Here is a 20,145-nt window from a genome sequence, read left to right as displayed (position 1 = left end):
CTGCTGCTTTGTCCCGGTCGGTTTGCCTGCCTCCAAGCTGATGAAGTTGTGCGGCCCGAACCACGCCCACCCTGGTCATCGTAAGTAATAATAATGTTGGTATTTGTTAAGCGCTTACTATGTGCGGAGCACTGTTCTAAGCGCTGGGGTAGATACAGGGTAATCAGGTTGTCCCACGTGAGGGTCACAGTTAATCCCCATTTTACAGATGAGGTAACTGAGGCACAGAGACAGCCCACAGTCACACAGCTGACAAGTGGCAGAGCTGGGAGTCGAACCCATGACCTCTGACTCCGAAGCCCAGGCTCTTTCCACTGTAAGCAGATATTGCACGTGGAGTTGGGGGTCAGGGGAGGTCCCCAGAGTTCCCATCTCACATTCTCAGACACAGTGGAAAAATCCTTTCGTATTCTACTTCCAAAGGAGGACAATTAGTTGGCCCTAAAAATCAGCCAAAGTGAAGGAGCAACAGATTCGTATATCAGGTCATAATGGTCATTCCCTCTATGGTTCTCTGTTAACAATGCCTGTAGTCCCCTTGAGGTCCGTTCACAGTTTGTTAATATAGCAGCATCAGGCTATAAATCACTGCTATTTTAGGGATAAAGCCAGCTAATATTTAAGAATTTACATGAGATGATACAATGGAGTTGAAATCTATTTCACCAACATCTGTGTGTTCACAGTTAAATGTTCATTTCCTATAGACTAACTACTGACTTTTCCATTGTATTATTATTTGTTTCCCTTTTTTATGGGAGATTTATTTTAGGTTTATTATTTTTTATGTAAACTATTAACTTCCTAAAATTAGGAAGATTGCCCCGCTTTGATATTTACTAAAAAATAGAAACACCCTGGGTCATTAATTTGCCATTTTCATCTTTATCTTTCCCAGTGATAAAATTTGTACCTTTTTGCTTCAGTAGTATAGCCTGCTGCTAACTCCTACTGACTGAAAGGCATTCTGTGAATTCCACGTTATATTTATCCAGTGGGGGAAATTGAGTAAAAAGCCCAGAAGATTGCAGTCCAGTGCCATCATGAAACAGTAAATACTGTAATATATTTGAATGCCGACAGGATTGTAGTTTAGCTGTATAACCAACACTTTGACAAGTGAACCACAGTGAATCTTGAAAAAGCCAGGGGCTTGTTTGCACATCAGTAAAATGCTGACTTCATTGAGATTTGGGGGGATTGACGTTTACTGAAGCGCAGCCTAGCAAAGCTGTCCACTGTTTACATTGGTATTCTTTTGCCAAGAAATGAAAAGCTCCCACGAGAGACTTGGGTTTGTTATTTAGACCGCGCCCTTACCAAGATCAAAATGTTTCTTAAATTTAAAACAACCCCAAGGAAGCGATATTCTGACGTTTAGTATGACAGCTACTATATCTACCTGGGTTTAACAAGCTCACTTTGGTGGTCAGTTTGGTTCTGGTACTACTTACCACTCCAATCCTGCTGAGTTCCTCATAGGAAGTAATTAATTTTAAATCAAACACAGTGTCCTCTTCTAGAGCCACAGCTTGGGAATGGGGTCTGAAATTCACCAAGTTTGAAGAAAGTGTAACTACACCAGGGAATGGCAAGAAGCAGGAGTGGCTGGAGAGAGTTGGGCATAGTTCCCATATGAAGCAAAGATATCTCATTGGATTTGAAGTTCCAGCAGTCCCCTTGGTGGTGACAGAGATATACGGAGAAGACACTCAGAGATGATGTGGAGACATTTAAAGGAACTTAGGGAGAGTGAAAGCAAGAGACTTTGTGAGGAAATTCGTCACTCGCACCCGCAAAGGAAAAAGCAAGCAACGTTTCCCCATTGTCCTCCCGCCAGCCCCATATAGATGCTCAGGAGACCCATTTGAGTGGCATCTCTTTATAAAGTTTATATTATAAATTATTCATATTAATGTCTGCCGCCCATCTAGACCGTAAGATCACTGTGGGCAGGGACTGTATTTAACAACTCTGTCGTAGTCTCCCGAGGAGTTAGTTTAGTGTTCTGCACACAATAGACACGCAGTAAATATCGTTGATGATGATGCGTGAGGGTCTCCCTGCCTCCAGATTTCAGACCCCCTCTCCCTCGCCCCCGCTAGTCTGGAACTGACTTGATCGTGGAGATCCATCCCTTGCTGGGCTAGAGGGAGAGGAAATCAATCCCTGGCCCTGCTTGATTTCGGTGGTGATCTAGGCACTGGGTTTGCTAGTGATACAATGTCAAATCAGTCACTTCTGATATTCCATGCCTACATTTTCTGCTCCACGGATGAGTCATTTAAATCACATAAACATTCCCAAAGGGTACATATTTCCCAACAAGTGGCATTGGGGTTTTCTTCTCTGTGGGCAGGTTCTGTGGCTGAGGCAGCCACACGACTAAACGTTCCCAGCTGTACGTACATGCGCCAACCCCCAGTTGAGATACATTTGGTTTCGTTCCCAAGGTCCAGGCAGTCCCATTCCCAAGACAGTCCAGTCACCACGCTGATGATAATCGGAATGTGCTTTCTCTGCCAGTCTGCCATATTTACGCACTCGGAATTTTTTTGCTCACCCAGTTCGTTCTTTTAAATTATGTTTCAAGTCCCATCTGACAAACTTTTGTTCTAAAATTTACCACACTGTTACAGCTATCCAAAAGCATTGGTCTAGTCATTATTCCTGTCTGCTGTTCTCCACTTTGAGCCTTCCTTTCCTCTTTGAGGTGATTTTGAATTTGAGGTGATTAGTAGGTTTTCCCTTTTGAAATTAACTACATTGCTTCATTCTACAGTCCTTTTCTCTGTTGCTCCTTCCGATGATGATGCTCAGTAGATGGTAGCCTGTGTTCCCATGCTGAACAGTTCCTCAAATGGGCTGATAAAAGTCAGGATATCTCACCTTTCAACAGGTGGAAATCTTTTCAGGGTTTAACTGTCTTTTCTCGCCCTTGCTCTACAGTCCTGATTAAAATCAATCTCTTGCCAGTTAGAAAATATGTCAGGTTGAAGCGGTTTACAGATTGTATAAATGCCATTAAAAAAATACCATCATCCCTAAATTTATCCAAACCCCTCCTGGACCTATTGATATTTTTTGTCTGCATAATTTCATGTAGTAGCAGATAACGTGATTGGGAGAAGGATTTCATTTTGCTCCTTTTGAACCTCCCACCCTCAGACTTCAGTGAGTGCCACCTCATTGTGATATTATGGAATTTGGAAAGGAATAATTCTGTGTTCATCCTGCTGCTCGTCATGATTTTGTAGGATTTCGTTGGACCCCTTCACAGCCTTTATCTTTTCAGACCGAAGAATCGAAAGTCTTTCCATCTATCTTGATAAGCAAGCTTTTCCATTCCCCTTATAATAATAATAATAATAATGCTGATGCTGTTTGTTGAGCGCTTACTATGTGCCAAGCACTGTTCTAAGCGCTGCAGTAGATACAAGCTAATCAGGTTGTCCCACATGGGGCTCACAGTCTTAATCCCAGTTTAGCAGATGAGGTAACTGAGGCTCAGAGAAGTTAAGTGGCTTGCCCAAAGTCACCCAGCTGATAAGTGGCAGAGCTGGGGTTAGAACCCATGACTTCTGACTCCCAAGCCCGGACTCTTTCCACTAAGCCATACTGCTTATCTTGGTTGCCTCTTCCCAGTCTTTTGTTTATTGTCTTGTTTCCACCCCACTGTGTAGCACAGTACTTGGCTCCAAAGAAACACTCGGGAAATACCAGTATCATTATTATTTTCCTCTTTCTTTCATATCTTTTTTCAGCTTAATTTTAGTGAGTCTTTTTTTTACTTTATAGACTGTACTATAATTTCATTAACCTAACATGACATGTTTGGGGGCCTAGCCTCTGAGAAAACCGTACTCATCTTGCTCATTATTATTTCATGGGTAGCTTCCATGTTAGAATCTTCACTCAATTAACTTTTACTCTCTGTGGAAGACAAATGTTGACTTAGAAACATACCTATGGAATCTAGTTTTAAGAAGTTCAGCTTGAATCATTCAATTTCAGTCTGGTTGTAAATGAATTTCCTGGAAGAGTTTCAGATTTACCACGAGGTACATTTTGGATGAAATAAGATCCACTCCTGATGATATCAGAAATAAGATGTCTTTTTTTAAAAAAAATTCTATATAAAATACTGTTTTGGACTTCTCAGATGACTGTCATCATCCCATTTCTATCTCCTGAATTCCTTAACTGCAACAGGTGGTTGTATTTATCTTCCTAAAATAAGGTTTGTTTTAAGTAAACGATTGAAACGATTTTATAACTTAGAGCTGTAGATCAGCTATGTAGATATATGACTATATGCTCATAAATTCACATCATTTGACATTATGTAAGATAAACTATTTAGAAGTTAGTCTTTTATGTCTTCTCAAGTTTTAAAAATCTATTAAGAAGTTCTACAAGGGAAGCAATTTAGGAAAACATTTCAGTCTGTTTAATGTATTGTCAAATGTTTGGATTTCCCACAATTTATTCCTCCCACAAAATTGAGCTATTTCTTTTCATCAGTTTGTTGTACGTATTGCTCTTTTTCAGCACATGCCATATTCAAAGATTCTGCTCAAGTTTCATGTTTGTTTCTAGTTAAAGAAGATTACAAATTAATGCTACTTTCTTTTTCAAGTATTTGACGATCCTTAGCCAATTGGAAACCACTTTGCATTCCTTAACCATTTTTACCCAGAGGCTCCAGCTTATCTTATAGACCTGATGCACGATAAAAATGCCGAGATCCGTAAAGTCTGTGATAATACATTAGATATTATAGCGGTAAGTAATTACCTCTTCCACTTGAAGAGGGTCCTTTCACATCATGTATTTGCATTCTGAGATGGAAAATGGTGCACTTGGTTGCATTGTGCTAAATTATTTTCATAAGACATTTTTATGAATTGAAAATGAATTCCACTTGCAAGGTAGAGCTACATTTAATCCTATAACCAGTGCAAATACAGAACAAGTTTGCCTTTTATTAAAGTTTGGGAAATATGATCCTGCTTAAATTCAGGTTTTAAACATTGTTAAAAGCTTTGCTTCCCGGTTAAGTTAGCTTTTAAATGTCCTACCTTTACTTGAAAAAGCACTCAGGGTTGGGATTAGGTGACTTCTTGTTGTTTCTAGAACTACTTTTATCTGGGGTATTTTTCTTGTTTAGGACCCATCATTCCTAGGGGTGGTTGTGAGTTCTGTTCGTACCAGTGTTCAAGTGAAAGGGTTCAGTAGACCCTTTTCATTAATTCAATCCTATTGACGCTTACTGTGTGCAGAGCACTGTACTGAGCGCTTGGAAAGTACAGTTCATCAACAGGTAAAGACAATCCCTACCCAAGAATGGGCTCACAGTCTAGAAGAGAGTTGGAAAATCACCCCAAATTCAGTAATTCAATAAAGTTTCTATGATTTTGCTGCTCTGCCATGGAGTAAATATCATGCCTAACCTTAGTTTTGAGTGTCATCTATTCATTCCATTAAATAAGCCTCCCTAGTCCGGGTCAGGGATCTTTAAGAAACTGTGACCCAGAAATGGTAGAGGTGAATGGTAGATGGTTCCTACCGTTTTATATCAGCACCAATATCAAGACCGTCGAGACTGTATGCTCGATATGGGCAGGGGACATATCTGCCAACTCCGTGGTATTGTACTCTCCCAAGCACTTAGTTCATGGTTCTCCATATAAAAAACACTCAATAAATGCCGTTGATTGAATGCTAAATCGATGCAGCAGCGTATCCTTGTGATTTGAGATCTTCCAAAAAGCAGAAACAGCTACAAGAAATTCAGTTGGCAGAGTAGTTATGGCTCCCTTGAGCTACAGCTTGTCCAGCTAAGTTAGTCTCAAATGAAACAAAAAGCTAGGCAATATTCCAAAGTATTTCATCTGCTTGGGATGAACTGATGGATCCATTCTCAGCATGCTTTTAAAATATGATTTACCTACTGACCATGTGGCTTGGGGTGGGGGAAAGAAAACAAAGCCAGAGGCTGAACTCAGATATCATCACTGAATAGTTAATAGAACCTATGTAACACCACCCTATCATATATCTTGTAATAGGGCAGATCTGTTCCTGTGGTTCTAAAGTTTGCTCACTCTAGGCAGGAGAATGTAGTGAAATTAGATGGAATGGAATTGAAAGTACTCAATTTGTTCATGGAAAATCAAAAAAAAATTGTACTCTTGGAGAGGCCTGCTGGGTTTTTCCAGTGCTAACTGCCTGCCTTTCGAGTTAATCAGTAGTATTTATTGAGAGCTTACTGTGTGCAGAACACTGCACTGAACACTTGGGAGAGGACGATTCATCAGCGTTGGCAGACACGGTCCTTGCCTACGACAGATGGCTGGGAATGGTCTGTACTGCCGTGGCAGAGAATCAGACTAAATCTCTTCACTTTTGTGCTTAACCTCCTGTGCCTATGAAGGAAGGTGTTTACACTTAGGTACAGTACAGTGTTTACACTTGATACAGATAAGGAGGAAGGTTTGGCCAGTGGAAAGAGTAAGGATCTAGGACTCAAGAGATCTGGGTTTTAATCCCAGCTGTGCCATTGGCATGGGGTAATCTCGGGCAAGTCACGTAACTTTTCTGTTCTTCAGTTTCCCCACCTGGAAATGGAGATTAGAAGCCTCTACTCTGTTCTTTTTAGATGGTGAAAGCTCTTTGGGGCAGGCATTTATCCCAGGCTCATGATTTTGTTCCTGCACCAGTCCTTACCACACTGCTTGGTATATCGCAAGTGCGTAATAACTACCAAAGTTTTTGCTCTTACTGGTTGCCCTCCATTTGGTTCCAACCTCAAAGCTAGTAACGTTTTAGCTACTAGCAACCTGTGAATCAAAGGTCAGTGAGATGGAAACTGGCACTAAGAGTGATAGTCTATAATGCAAGGGTCTTAACCTGGCAGCCCGGGTGAAAAGTTTGTGGGTGAGTTCAAGGTAGCAGTCTTATACTACAAGGGAGCCAGAGCGTCGCCTCTTCTTCATCCCCACCTTGCTGAATCATCCTGCTCTCCAGTTTCTCTTAGGTTTTTTCTTTTTTTTTCTTATGGTACTTGTTAAGCACTTAATACGTTCCAAACGTTGTTCTGAACTCTAGGGTAGATACAAGATAAATGGGTTGGGCCCAGTCCCCATCCCCCATTTAAATAAGAGGGAGTAGGATCTAATGCCCATTTTACAGATGAGGGACAAGAGAAGTTAAGTGACTTGTCCAAGGTCACCCAGCAGACAAGTGGTAGAGCCAGGATTAGAACCCAGGTCCTCAGACTCCCCGGCCCATGCTCTTTCCATGAGGGCAGACCACTCCTCTTCTTCAGGAACAGAGGAGAGTGGGAAGGAAAAACGGCAGTCCGGGTGCCATTTAGATACTGGCAAACACATACTTGTCCCGGTTCTTGGTTTCATTATTTGCCTGGCACCGCACAGGACCAGCAAGTTTGGTTATGTCGCTGAGGTTATTTAGAAGCTGCCTGGCCAAATGGAAAGATGCCAGCGCTGGGAATTAACAAACCTGGGTTCTTTTCCCTGCTCTACTGCTCGGTCTGCTGTGTGACCCAGGGCAAGTCACTTACCTTCTTCTCAGCCGCAGTTCCCCCATCTGTGAAATGAAACTGAAATTCCTTTTCTCCTTCTTCCTTAGTCTGTGAGCCCCATGTGAGACAAGGACTGGATCCAATCTGATTATCTTGTAGCTACCCCAGCGTTTAGCTGAGTGTTAACAGTTTAATGTTTGTTACGTTATTTATCGTTACCATTACGAGGTTGAGGATGATCAGTCACACTCCGTCTCCATAGAGGAAAGATTTTGAGGGGATGGAAATAATGGTATTGAGGAAGATTTTATTTACACATAAGGTGACTTTCCTACTGTCAAAGACAATTAAATACTCGGAAAATTTATAAAGGAAGGTCATAGACTCTTCACCCTTGGAAGCTTTTAAGGATCGGATAGACAACCGTTTGTCTTCCGTGGTTTATGTATGATCCAATCAAGACAAGAGGCTCTACTAAATTATCTCTCTTGAGATTCTTCCCAGCTCTAGAATTCTGCACTTTAATTTTCTCAGCCCATGCCTGGTTCCTATAACAGTGAAGAGTCTGAAATTGGTGGAGCGTTTTCATCCTCTAAGGCAATTTATTTTTAAGGAGACAAACTCCTCTTTCACTCAGTACTGGCATGGTGTGTTTGGAATAGCACTGAGGAAAATTAGAGGCCTCGCAAGCCTTGGGGAAATATGCTTTCTATACTAAAGTAATTGTCACAGAAATTATGGAAATGTTACACTAGTGATGATTTGTTTAATATAGTTTGGCTCAAGTCTGTCATTGATGAATTGAAACAGATGTGTTTCTTTAGTACAGCGTGTACCACTGAGGATTACCACATGACGAGGTGATGCAGGCTTTGTGACCACCTCCCTAAGCCATCCCTAAATAACTGGGGTACTCTCATGGTTGGGGGGGGCGGTTTCCCCAGGACTGTAACCCCTGACCCTTCTATTATGGAAGGAGCCCATAGGAGGCTTATGGTCCAATTCTTCTCCCCTTAGGAGCCACAGGGGAGTCATTCATTCGATAGTATTTATTGAGCACTCACTATGTGCACAGCACTGTTTGGGATCCTAGGTACCTCTCTACAGATAGGGATCAAACCAAGAAATCGCAATATCTGCTTCTAGAACTCAAGGCTCTGGAAGGCTCCTCTCAGATAGTGAGAAGTTTTGTTCCCTTGGGGAAACTTTCAGAGTTTCAGGAGTCCCCGAAGAAAAGCAGCGTGGCCTAGTGGATAGAGCACAGGCCTGGGAGTCAGAAAGTCATGATGTCTGATCCCGGCTCTGCCACTGGACTGCTGCTTGACCTGAGCAAGTCACTTCACTTCTCTGGGCCTCAGATATCTCATCTGTAAAATGGGGATTGAGAATGTGAGCTCCACATGAGACAGGGACTGACGAGGGACTGATTTGCTTCTATTCACCCCAGCGCTTAATACTGTGCCTGGCACATAGTAAGTGTGTAACAAATACTGTAATTATTATTCACTCCCTCACCATTGGAGAGGTTTCCAAGACTTGGCAGTGAAAGAAGACACTGAGAGTGACACTGGGCTTCTGAAACTTCACTATGGGCAAATGTTCTCAGACCCTGTTTCCTTATCCCTGTGGCTCCAGAGGTTACTGGGAGAGGTTCCCCGACAGGAGGCTAATAATAATGATATTTGTTAAGTGCTTACTATGTGCTAAGCACTGGGGCAGATACAAGATAATCAGGTAGTGCCACGTGGGGCTACAGACTTAATCCCCATTTTACAGATGAGATAACTGAGGCCCAGAGAAGTTAAATGACTTGCCCAAAGTCACACAGCTGATAAGCTGTGTTTCCATTGGAGAAGCAGCGTGGCTCAGTGGAAAGAGCATGGGGTTTGGAGTCAGGGCTCATGAGTTCGAATCCCAGCTCTGCCGCTTGTCGGCTGTGTGACTGTGGGCAAGTCACTTCACTTCTCTGTGCCTCAGTTCCCTCAACTGTAAAATGGGGATTAAGACTGTGAGCCCCACGTGGGACAACCTGATTCCCCTATGTCTACCCCAGCGCTTAGAACAGTGCTCGACACATAGTAAGCGCTTAACAAATACCAACATTATTATTATTATTATAAGCGGCAGAGCCGGGATGAGGACCCACGACCTTTCACTCCCAAGCCCGGGCTCTTTCCACTAAGCCATGCTGTTTCTCAGCTTAAGATTGGATTGACTGATTGATTTTTAGGACTCAGCTCCAACCTGATAGTATTGATAAAATTTGTGTTCCGGCCTACCCGATAGACACTCATCTGCACATATAGGGTACCTTAAGCACCAGAATATATTACGCCCTCTGAAAGACAAAATCCTCCTTGTTGCCTGGTCCAGATCCAGATTGCACTGCAGAGACTAGTCAGTCAGTTAATCATATTTATTGAGCTCTTACTGTGTGCAGAGCACTGTACTGAGTGTTTGAGAGAGCACAGTGCAATGATAGACACAGCCCACAACGAGCTTACAGTCTAAAGGACTAACTAGAAGGCCAGCAAAATCAAGTGGAGTAAATAATAGTTTATTTGGAAGGTTAGGGTGGGGAAAACTTCCAGTTCCAAACCCAACTGGCAAAATAGGGACTTAAACCTAACCCAAATCCTTCAAAGGTCAACCCGCTAAGAGTGGGGCCCCACTTATGTGGATGGTGACTTGTTTAACGAGGCCACGGGGCTTGTTTTATCAAACCTGGACCTCATCATGGAGCCAGGCAAGGATTCTGCTTGGAGGCAGCAAGAGAGATGGACAGCATGTGTGTTCTACAGCAACAGAAGAGCTCATCTCCAGCTGACTCTAAATGATTTTAATATTTTAGTTCCAAACTCTGGTGTCAGACAATTTATTTCCAAAACTGTATTCCAGAAGTTGGAAACACATTGACTGTCTTCATTCCGGGACCAAGACCAACCGCATGCAGAGAGTATTCCATAAGTGGAAAGAAAATCAAGTTGATACAATGTCTGGTTCTCCGTACTGTAATTGAATGGTGGCCTGTTGGTTCCCTATGAACAACTGGCAATATTTAGCCAAACAAATTAGATAGCGCCTGTCTCCTAGAAATCCATCAGGTAAAATTTCAGCGTCTTCTCCCAAGATTATTAGAATTTCAAAATGAAAAATGATCAGAATGTAGAGTAGATTTTAATGCATACGGAGAGGTATCTTTTTCGCGGTGATATGACTTGACACGCTGCAATCCGAACTCATAGTAAGCAAGTCGACCGTGGTGTGTTGAATGTAATTATTATTACAGAGATCACTGTACTCGGTTGTCTGGTTTGGAATTGCTACAGAAACCAAATGCACTTGATGCTCTTCTGTCAAAGAGGAATTATGCAGAAATTCAGTTAGTCTGTTGTGACATTTTATTGCAGGGCAGTATTCATTTAAGAAATCTATAAAGCAATACATCAATCTATCAGCTACTCCCTACCCCTAATGAGCACCGAAGGTCCCCTAGACCTGCTTTAATTTAGAATGAGGAATTGCATTAAATAAACCGTATTACAGACTCAATTAGAAGGCAGCCACATTAAAGAGAAAAGGAAAATCTGTTTTCTATCAGTTGTGTTAGAACACAAAGCAGATCTGTGTACCTCTGTGTTATCCTATAGTGTGTTAATCGGATACAAGGTGTGACGGAAGCCAGTGACAAAGAAAACTCCTGATAGGGAACAGGCTCTGATAATAGGCCAGTTAACGCTTCATAATGTTTCAGTGGTTCAGTAGTAAACAAAACTAGATGTAGGACTTCAAAAAGGATGGTACATTCCACTTAGAATCAAACCGTGACACTTTTAAGATTTATGGAAAACGAGTGCTTAAGATCATGATGTCAGGGCCTTGGAGAAAAGTAAAAAGCAAAACACCCCTCCCTTTAAATAAAGGGTTAGCCTATGTCTCCAAGTGAGCACACCGGGATGCACTGTTTAACTCAGAGCATTTCCCCCCAAAAAGGAAAACAACCAACTCCCAATTACTATTCCCCCGTGGACTGGCTTTTCTGAGGGATTTTAGTGTCATACTTTGGCCCTGGTTGGGTTGTGATATCAACAGCTACATTTATTTTCTTTGAAGGAATGTTCAGCGTGGCCTAGTGGATAGAGCATGGACCTAGGAGTCAGAAGGACCTGGATTCTAATCCCGACTCCCCCACTTGTCTGCTGTGCCACTCTGGGCAAGTCACTTACTATTTCCGCTGGCCTTAGCCCTCCTGCTTAGACCGTGAGCCCCATGTCAGGCCGGGACTGTGAATAACCGAATTAACTTGAATCTACCCGAGTGCTGACACATAGTAAGCGCTTAACAGATGCCATTTAAGAAAAAAATAACAAAAAACCTCTGAAGGAATAACGTGACCATATCTCCAAGTGTCCAAATCTGGTAAACAGCCAAGCAATTTGGGAGGGACAGTGACTCTTTTAAACAAGTAGGGCTGTTGTGCATTTCAGCAGTACTGTTTTCCTTCCTACACCCCTTCCCATCCTCCCACACACACATACACCTCACCTCCCAAAGGGCCTAACTGAGGAGGGAAGAATCTGAGGCGCTTAGGAAAACTGTGCCGAATATTAATATTCACTCCTTGTTGCAGATGAGGAAGCTGAACCTAGTGAGGTTGAAATTGTGTTCAGCTTTTAAGTGGTATTTCTTTAGCACTTACTGGGGGCAGAGCACTCTACCGATATAGTTGGTAGACCCGATCCCTGTCGTCAAGGAGTTTCCAGTCTAGAGGAGCACGGCGTAGTGGATAGAGCACAGGCCTCAGAGTCAGAAATCTGATCCCGGCTCTGCCACTTTGCTGTGAGACCTGGAGACCTGAAGACGAGTCTCTTCACTTCTCAGTGCCTCAGTTACCTCATCTGTAAAATGGAGATTGAGACTGTGACCCCCCAGTGGGACAGGGACGGCATCCAACCCGATTTGTTTGTATCCGCTCCAGCGCTTAGTTCAGTGTTGAAACATAGTAAGCGTTTAACAAATACCATTATTGTTATTAGAGGGGGAAAGCTGCAATTCCAGAAATTCTGCTTCCATCTCAGTTGGCGGAGCCCCAGCGAAGCGGTGCATCTCGATAGAATTCCATTGCTTTTAGCAGCGAAAACGTATTTTCATAACAATGTAACGGATTTCATTTCATCTGGGATTCCGACAGAAGTACAGGAGCTGAGGCAGCAGTCTAGCCCATCATATATAGTGCCATGTGTTGCATTTTCTCTTAATTGGCAGGGAGAATTTATCATGCCTTACAAACCCTCTTCTTACTACTGTGAGAGTCGGGGAAGGGACGGGAGGAGGGAAAATATATAAACTGACATGTTGTCGCCAGATTGCATAATAAATCTTCATGTCAAACCGTTCCACCTGAGAGACATTATAAAAAAGCTAAACCTAGCAGGCAATGGCAAGGAAAGATGATGCTGTCCATCTAGAAGTCATTACACTGACTCTTAGCCCCAACACTCCGACCTACCCACCTGAAATGCCGCTTCTCTCTCAAGTTATTAAAAGAAAGGTAAACATCTTGTAAACTAATTCCTTCATATTTGTTCGCCTTTTCTTTTCCTTGTCTCACCACTGACCATCTTTAGAGTCATTCAGCGCTTAAAGGTGGGTCTTTCCCATCTTGAAAAAACCATATGGGCGTAGTGGGTTGTCATAATAGATAACTCACCCTTGAGCTTTGGCAGGCAAACACAGTGAAAAGAACATTTCCAAGGCATTGGTCAGATGTCATCACTAACTGCCATAGTTTTTCATTTTTCTCCCATCACATTATGAATCATTTCAAAGGAGATGAACTTACCTTTCCCTAACTAGCCTTTAATTGTCCTTCTCCCCACCCATTAAACAAAAGAAGAAAAGCTATGGACCCTTCAAATTTTAAGACATTGAACTTGGCCCCAGATGGGAAACAGGTTTTGGAGGGAAGTTTTTATGCTTTTTCAACCACCAGAGTCCGAAAGCATTTTGCTACAGGTCTAGTGACCTAGTGGCAAGAGGCTGTAGAATTTAGGAAACTGGTTCAAATGCAGATCTCCTGATTTGGCAGAAGTTTGGAATCTTGGGGAAAATAAACGAAGGGCCTGATATGGATTTTCAGTTAGAGAAATTATCGGCACGCAAAGATTCTTGCAGCTCGTGTCATTGGAGTGTTGCATCACTCTTCAGGAATTACTTGAAAATTCATTAGTCCCTCATGACATGCACTACCAATTTTCAGGTATTAACATCATTTTACTCACAATTCAATTTTTATTTTTAGTCCAAGCCTAATTTCTTTCAGATCCAGAAACGATGGGCCAATTCTGAATTGAGCGGTTGGAAGAATAGGTAACATGTGCGTTTCTGTTTGTAGGGTCACAATTTCACAATTAAAATCCAAGGTTATTTCTTTGAAAATTCTTGCCCAGTAAGAGGTTTTGAGACAGATTAGGTTGCAGTGCATTTCAGGCTAAGGAAAGGGTTTGGGAAAATATTTGGGGTTTAAGGAGGTATACATGGAAAGAATGTGGCTTCTCCCTGCTAGGGAATGCTCCCGGAAAGCAAACACACAAACGAAGGGGTGGGGACTGGTTTGCCCATATCCTTGTTAGAGAGAGGGCATCGAGGTTTGTTTAGAAATTATTTGACCAAGAAGCAAATCTAGTAAGTAGGTGATGAAAATGAGCAGATTCTAGACCATAATAATGGGTGGATGGTAAAGTTGGTGAATTATCTGAAAAAGTGTTACACCCTACTAACCTATGGAAACTGAATATAAAACATCAGCCCTACTCATGTTTTTTCGTTTGTGCTTGTGCTCTTGACATTCTGCAAAATAGAATGGCTGGAATTTTTTTTTTTTTTTGAAGAGCCATCTTCTGCTGCAAAAAAACAGGTTCATTTGAGAGATTTTGTGAGGACTGAGTTTTGCTCACAGCGCTGCACAAAACTAGGGTTACATGTTAAGACAGCAAAACTGCATTTCTACCCATAGCTGTATTTATAGAATTTTTAGAATTTTTTTGGTTAAATTAGGACAATAAAATCTTACTGCGGGGCGTAAACTGATCGCCCCAAGAGCAGGCAGGAATTTTTCCCTTCGTGCAGAGTACTGCACAGTTGGCTAAATGAATTATGAGTGTGTGTTTGGGATTTTATTTTATTTTATTTTTTTTGCCAAGTTCTGTAACATCTCACAGATTGTGGTCCATCAATTCCAGCAGCTAGGTCTACCTCTTGATGGATTCGGCAACTCCTATGTTTTTTATATAGATTTTCGTCAAAGTTGGCAGAATCCCAACTCCTGAGCCCTTTGTTGGGCAGGGATTATCTCTGTCTGTTGCCGAATTGTACATTCCAAGTGCTTAGTACAGTGCTCTGCACATAGTAAGTGCTCAATAAATACGATTGAATGAATGAATGATTCTATCCCAGAGATCCATTTAAACTTAAATCAGTCAATTTAGTTCTTCTTTTCAGGAATTCCCTTTTCTTCTAATGAACTCAGAAACAGAATAAATCCCTTTCAGATCATAATGTTCTTCTGTCATCTCCCTGGCATATTCCACCACCCAGATGATTCATCAGGTTATTAATTTCTGGACTAAAATGAAAAGTCCGCTTCCTGCCCAGCATTAGAAACAAACTGCCATTTTCACCAGCAAGAAGAGAGTTTTAGTTTGTCTTAACAGTTCAGTTCAAACAGACCAGTTTTCTGGTACTAAAAAGGAGTAGAAGCTCCGAGCCCCTGGGGTTGATTTATCCTTTTCAGAAAGCCACTCGGGGTGGAGAATGTACACATTTCTTGGTTTAAAATGTGAAAAACGAGATCTTTGGATCTAACTTACTTTGATGTGTTTTCTCCCTCCTCCTCCTCCTCCTCCAGCCCTTGAGCGGATCATGCCAGTTTCCAATATGAAATGTAGTCCTGGTTTTTGACTAATAGGTAGTTGGTGGATCGGGTTTTTGACTCTTCTATGTATGTCACATTATCTGAATGCCCAAATTGTGTAATGGCATATCGAAGCATAGGCTCTTAACCGTCATCAGCGTCAGGGTTTATTTCAGTCACTGACTATGTTCAGGAGGAGACTGTGAACTTAAACCATCACACAACCATATTCACTATGATAAGTTCGACCGTGGTCTCCCCAAGCCAGATGCCAGTGGAAGTGTGACCTTTTTTTTCCTAAGGCCTTATTAATCTGCTGGAGTTCTTAGAAGGAGAACAGCTAAATATCAAGTAGCATTCTTCATGATTATCTTAAAGGGTTGTTTCTACCTGTCGAGTAGAAATAAATAAATGTTGGTATTTGTTAAGCGCTTACTATGTGCAGAGCACTGTTCTAAGCGCTGGTGTAGATACAGGGTTATCAGGTTGTCCCACGTGAGGCTCACAGTCTTTATCCCCATATTACAGATGAGGTAATTGAGGCACAGAGAAGTGAAGTGACTTGCCCACAGTGACACAGCTGACAAGTGGCAGAGCCTTGACCTCTGACTCCCAAGCCCGTGCTCTTTCCACTGAGCCACGCTGCAATAGAAAAGAAATAATATTATTGAAGTCAATTGAAGAGGAAAGGAAAGGGCACTACAATCATACCATTTTGTCTGCAGTGGCTCTAAGCTACTTAGATGCTAATCACGTGTTGTTTATGTCGGATGACAAGAATCTAGTATAATAATAATAACAATAATGCCGTTTGTTCAACATTTACCGTGTGCCAAGCACTTGTACTAGGTTCTGGGGTTGGTACACTTCAAAGAGATCAGTCACAGACCTACATGAGTCTCGCAATCTAAGGAGATGGGAGAACAGGAATTTAATGCCCATTTTACAGATGAGGAAACTGAGGCATAGAGAAGTTAAGTGATTTGCCCCGAATCTTACAGCGCACAAGTGGTGGTGCTGGGATTAGAACCCAGGTGTCCTACTTCCCGTCCTTGGCTCTTTCCACTAGGACTCACTATTTCGTATAGTATTGAAGAACCACTGGTGAGTGTTACCAGAAAATCCCGGGCACCTGCTGGGGTTTCTGGCCAATGGACATCCAAGGCGGGGTCTTCTACCGTGCCCTCCCTCAGCGTGGGCTCTTCTCCTGTCTGTCGTCCACCCTCTTGGTCCTTGGCAATTATTGGAGTCATTTCCTTTGGGCCAATGAAAAATGCCTCGGCTAATGAAAACATCTCAAAGCGTATTGCTTACTAGCTGCCTGGGCTTCTCCGTTCATTCATTCTTTCAATAGTATTTATTGAGTGCTTACTATGTGCAGAGCACTGTACTAAGCGCTTGGAATGTACAAATCGGTAACAGAGACAGTCCCTGCCCTTTGACGGCCTTACAGTCTAATCGGGGGAGACGGACAGACGAGAACAATAGCAATAAATAGGATCAAAGGGATGAACATCTCATTAAAACAATAGCAAATAAATAGAATCAAGGTGAGGTACATTTCATTAACAAAATAAATAGGGTAATGAAAATATATACAGTTGAGCAGACGAGTACAGTGCTGAGGGGATGGGAAGGGAGAGGGGGAGGAGCAGAGGGATCTCCGTTGAACATGTTACCTCTTTTGGGTACGTTAGTTGAATTTGGCCCCCAGCCACCTTGACCTAAAACAAGGGTGTCTCAAATTATGGGCAATCAACAGAAAATTCTTTTCACCCAAATATATAGATGGAAAAGCTGAACCTTAATGGATTCTATTGTTATTTATCTTCCAGTGATTAACACTTTGTAGCATTTTAAACTTGGACACTGGGCAAAATATGCAGTATATTTTTATAGCACATGTTGTATCGGCTGGAAGGAGCTATCCAAACATGGGGAATGTAAACATAAAGCCAAACAGTCTATCCAGTATGCCACAAACAATTATAGTTATGAGACTATTTGAAAGCTTAAATATGAGGACTTACATAAAGTTAGTCACTCTTTAAGATTCAGTCTTTGGGATTTAACTGCCTGTAATGTGTTTGCATAAGCATAAGTAAGAGTTAATTCCAGCACTGACTTGTCATAAGTAAGAGATATTTGTGGAATTACTTTTCAACAATAGAAATTGTTGACTTGGAGAGCTGTATGTATCATTTGAGGGGAATGTGATCGCTTCATTTACCCTGTATGTTTTGGGGGGTTTTTTTAACCAAGAGGAAAGAGCACAGGCCTGGGAGTCAGGGGACCTGGGTCTTAATCCAAGCTCCGCCATGTACCTGCGGTGTGACCTTGGGCAAGTCACATAACTTCTCTGTGCCTCCATTCCCTCATCTGCAAAATGGGGAATCAGTACCTGTCCTCCCTCCTACTTAGACTTTGCGCTCCATGAGAGGCTTGCTTATCTTACATCTACCCCAGCACTAGATACAATTCTTGGCAAAAAGTAAGCACTTAACAAATACTGCTATTAGTATTATCATTGTTGTTATCATTATGAAAGTTGTAAATTGATTTCTGCATTTCTCTTTTCTTAACCAGAAAAAAGTTCCCGAAAGAGTTTTTATCCAAAAAAGAAGTAGTGATGGTTTGTTATAAGGCAGATGGATCCAACAGAAAAGTATGAAGTAAAATGATGGGCTGTTCATTTTCAATAGGAATATGATGAAGAATGGGCTAAAAAAATCCAGAGTGAGAAGTTCCGCTGGCACAACTCCCAGTGGCTGGAGATGGTGGAAAGTCGCCAGATGGATGAGAATGAACAATTTTTGTATGGGGATGATGGGATTGAGCCATATATCCACGAAGGCGATATTCTAGAGAGGCCAGACCTTTACTACAGCTCCGGTAAGATACTTTTTAAAATCTTCCTCTGTCTTTCCTTCGTGGCCACATCGACGAGCACCAATTGTGTGTCGAAAGCGCTAACTGCAGTTCTGATCAGCCAACTGTGGTCCTTTCCAGGCTTTAGAAGAGCCCATTTTAGTAGATAAATGGTCCTTGGGCGAAGGTCTTAAGTGTGACATCTCTGCACACCAAGCCAGTCTGTTGAGTGGCCATCATTTTCATCCAAGATAGTCTTTGATGTCCTTTCAGTGAAAAATGCTAATACCAAGGGAAGTGAATGACCTTTCAGGAGTTTATTCTTTATCAGAACTGTATCACAGAGGCTGACATCTTGAAGCATTCTGGCTTCTTTGGAAAAGAAGCCGCATTTAACGCATTTATAAATTGATGATTTGTGTTTTATTTTGTTTCACACCTAATGATGAATGTTAGGCCTATCTTGGTTGCTGTACAGCAGACCCACTTACTTTGGATGCTTATTTTTCCACTTAAAAATAATAATAATAATAACTGCGATATTTGTGAAGCATTCATCGCGTGTCAGACACTGTTCTAAGCACTGGGGCGAATATGAGCAAATCAGGTTGGACAGATTACAACTGCATGGTGCATACTGACAAAGTCTGAGTCCCATCGGATACTCTTTCGTTAGTTAAGCTTGTTGGTTCAAACAAATAAGTCCATGATAGCTTTATGAATCCTTTTTTAGTGTGCTGGCTTTTTTCATATAGTATTTGTAAAGCTCTTACTAGGTAGCAGGGACTGTATTAAGTGCTGGGGTAGTTACAAGTTAATCAGGTTGGACACAGTCTATGTCCCACGTGTGGCTCACGGCTTTAATCCCTATTTTACAGATGAGGTAACTGAGACACTGAAGCGACTTGCCCAAAGCCACTCAGCAGGAAAGTGACAGTCAGGATTAGAACTCAGGTCCTCTAACTCCCAGGCTTGTGCTCTTTCCACTAGGCCAAACTGCTTCCCTGCAGAGTGATGATATGTCACAGTAGATTTTGCCCATCTAGGCATATGCTGCCTTAATCAGTGGTATTTATTGAATGCTTGCTCTCTGCACACCAGTGTACTAAGCACTTAGAAGAGTACAATGTAATAGATACCTTCCCTTCCCACAAGTAGCTAACAGCTTTAACATTATTGGAAGACTTTTGCCTCTGACTTGACATTTGAGCAGAGGGAGAGAGAGAGGGAAGTGGAAAGGAGATTGCCAGATATTCAGCTGTAGAAACTTGAAAACTCTACTTAAATGAAAATGATATTCAAGTAAATGATTGTGTCAGACTTTCTGATTTACTTTTTGGTTTTCATCTCAGCAGTAATGGTGAATACCTGATCTTTTTAAACATACTATTGAAATGTTGCCAGTAAATACAGAGTGTTTTACAAGGATGTGAATGATCCTTTTATGCTTGATAGAGAATTGAATCCTGAAGGATTGACTTTTATTTATTCCTTGAAGTCAAAAATAAAATAGATGTGTTCTTAAGTGGATTTTACAGTAGATCCTGAAATATTGCCGTGGGCTTCAATCCAGGCGGGGTAGTTCTTTTATCTCAACCAGTCAGAATTCCTTCATTAAATAAAGGCTAGCAGCACAAATAGCCACTGGCTAAAATGATTAAAAGTATATGTGAAGTGAGTTATTTGAAAAGATCAAGAGGTTCCTGAGATCAGATCTCTTGCTTTGAAGATGAGCATCTACCTTTCCATTTGCATTAGTATGGCAGTGCCCTAATCTCTTGTGTTGATTTCCCTGTATTTTCAAGTTTCCAAAAATAAA

General features: G+C 41.8%; 1 protein-coding gene across 5 annotated transcripts in view; it reads left to right on the top strand.

Moving 5' to 3' along the window:
* Positions 1–20,145, top strand: part of KIFAP3 (kinesin associated protein 3) — a 129,815-nt gene that overhangs the window by 73,939 nt on the left and 35,731 nt on the right. For all 5 annotated transcript variants that reach the window (XM_029081022.2, XM_007668874.4, XM_029081026.2 and 2 more), the window contains exons 17-18: positions 4,700–4,785; positions 18,161–18,350. In XM_029081022.2, coding sequence (XP_028936855.1) covers positions 4,700–4,785; positions 18,161–18,350 — 276 coding nt within the window. The remainder of the gene's footprint in view (positions 1–4,699; positions 4,786–18,160; positions 18,351–20,145) is intronic.

This window comes from Ornithorhynchus anatinus, chromosome 16 (genome assembly GCF_004115215.2).
Source record: "Ornithorhynchus anatinus isolate Pmale09 chromosome 16, mOrnAna1.pri.v4, whole genome shotgun sequence".
NCBI lineage: Eukaryota > Metazoa > Chordata > Mammalia > Monotremata > Ornithorhynchidae > Ornithorhynchus > Ornithorhynchus anatinus.
This window is presented reverse-complemented; position numbering and strand designations above follow the sequence as displayed.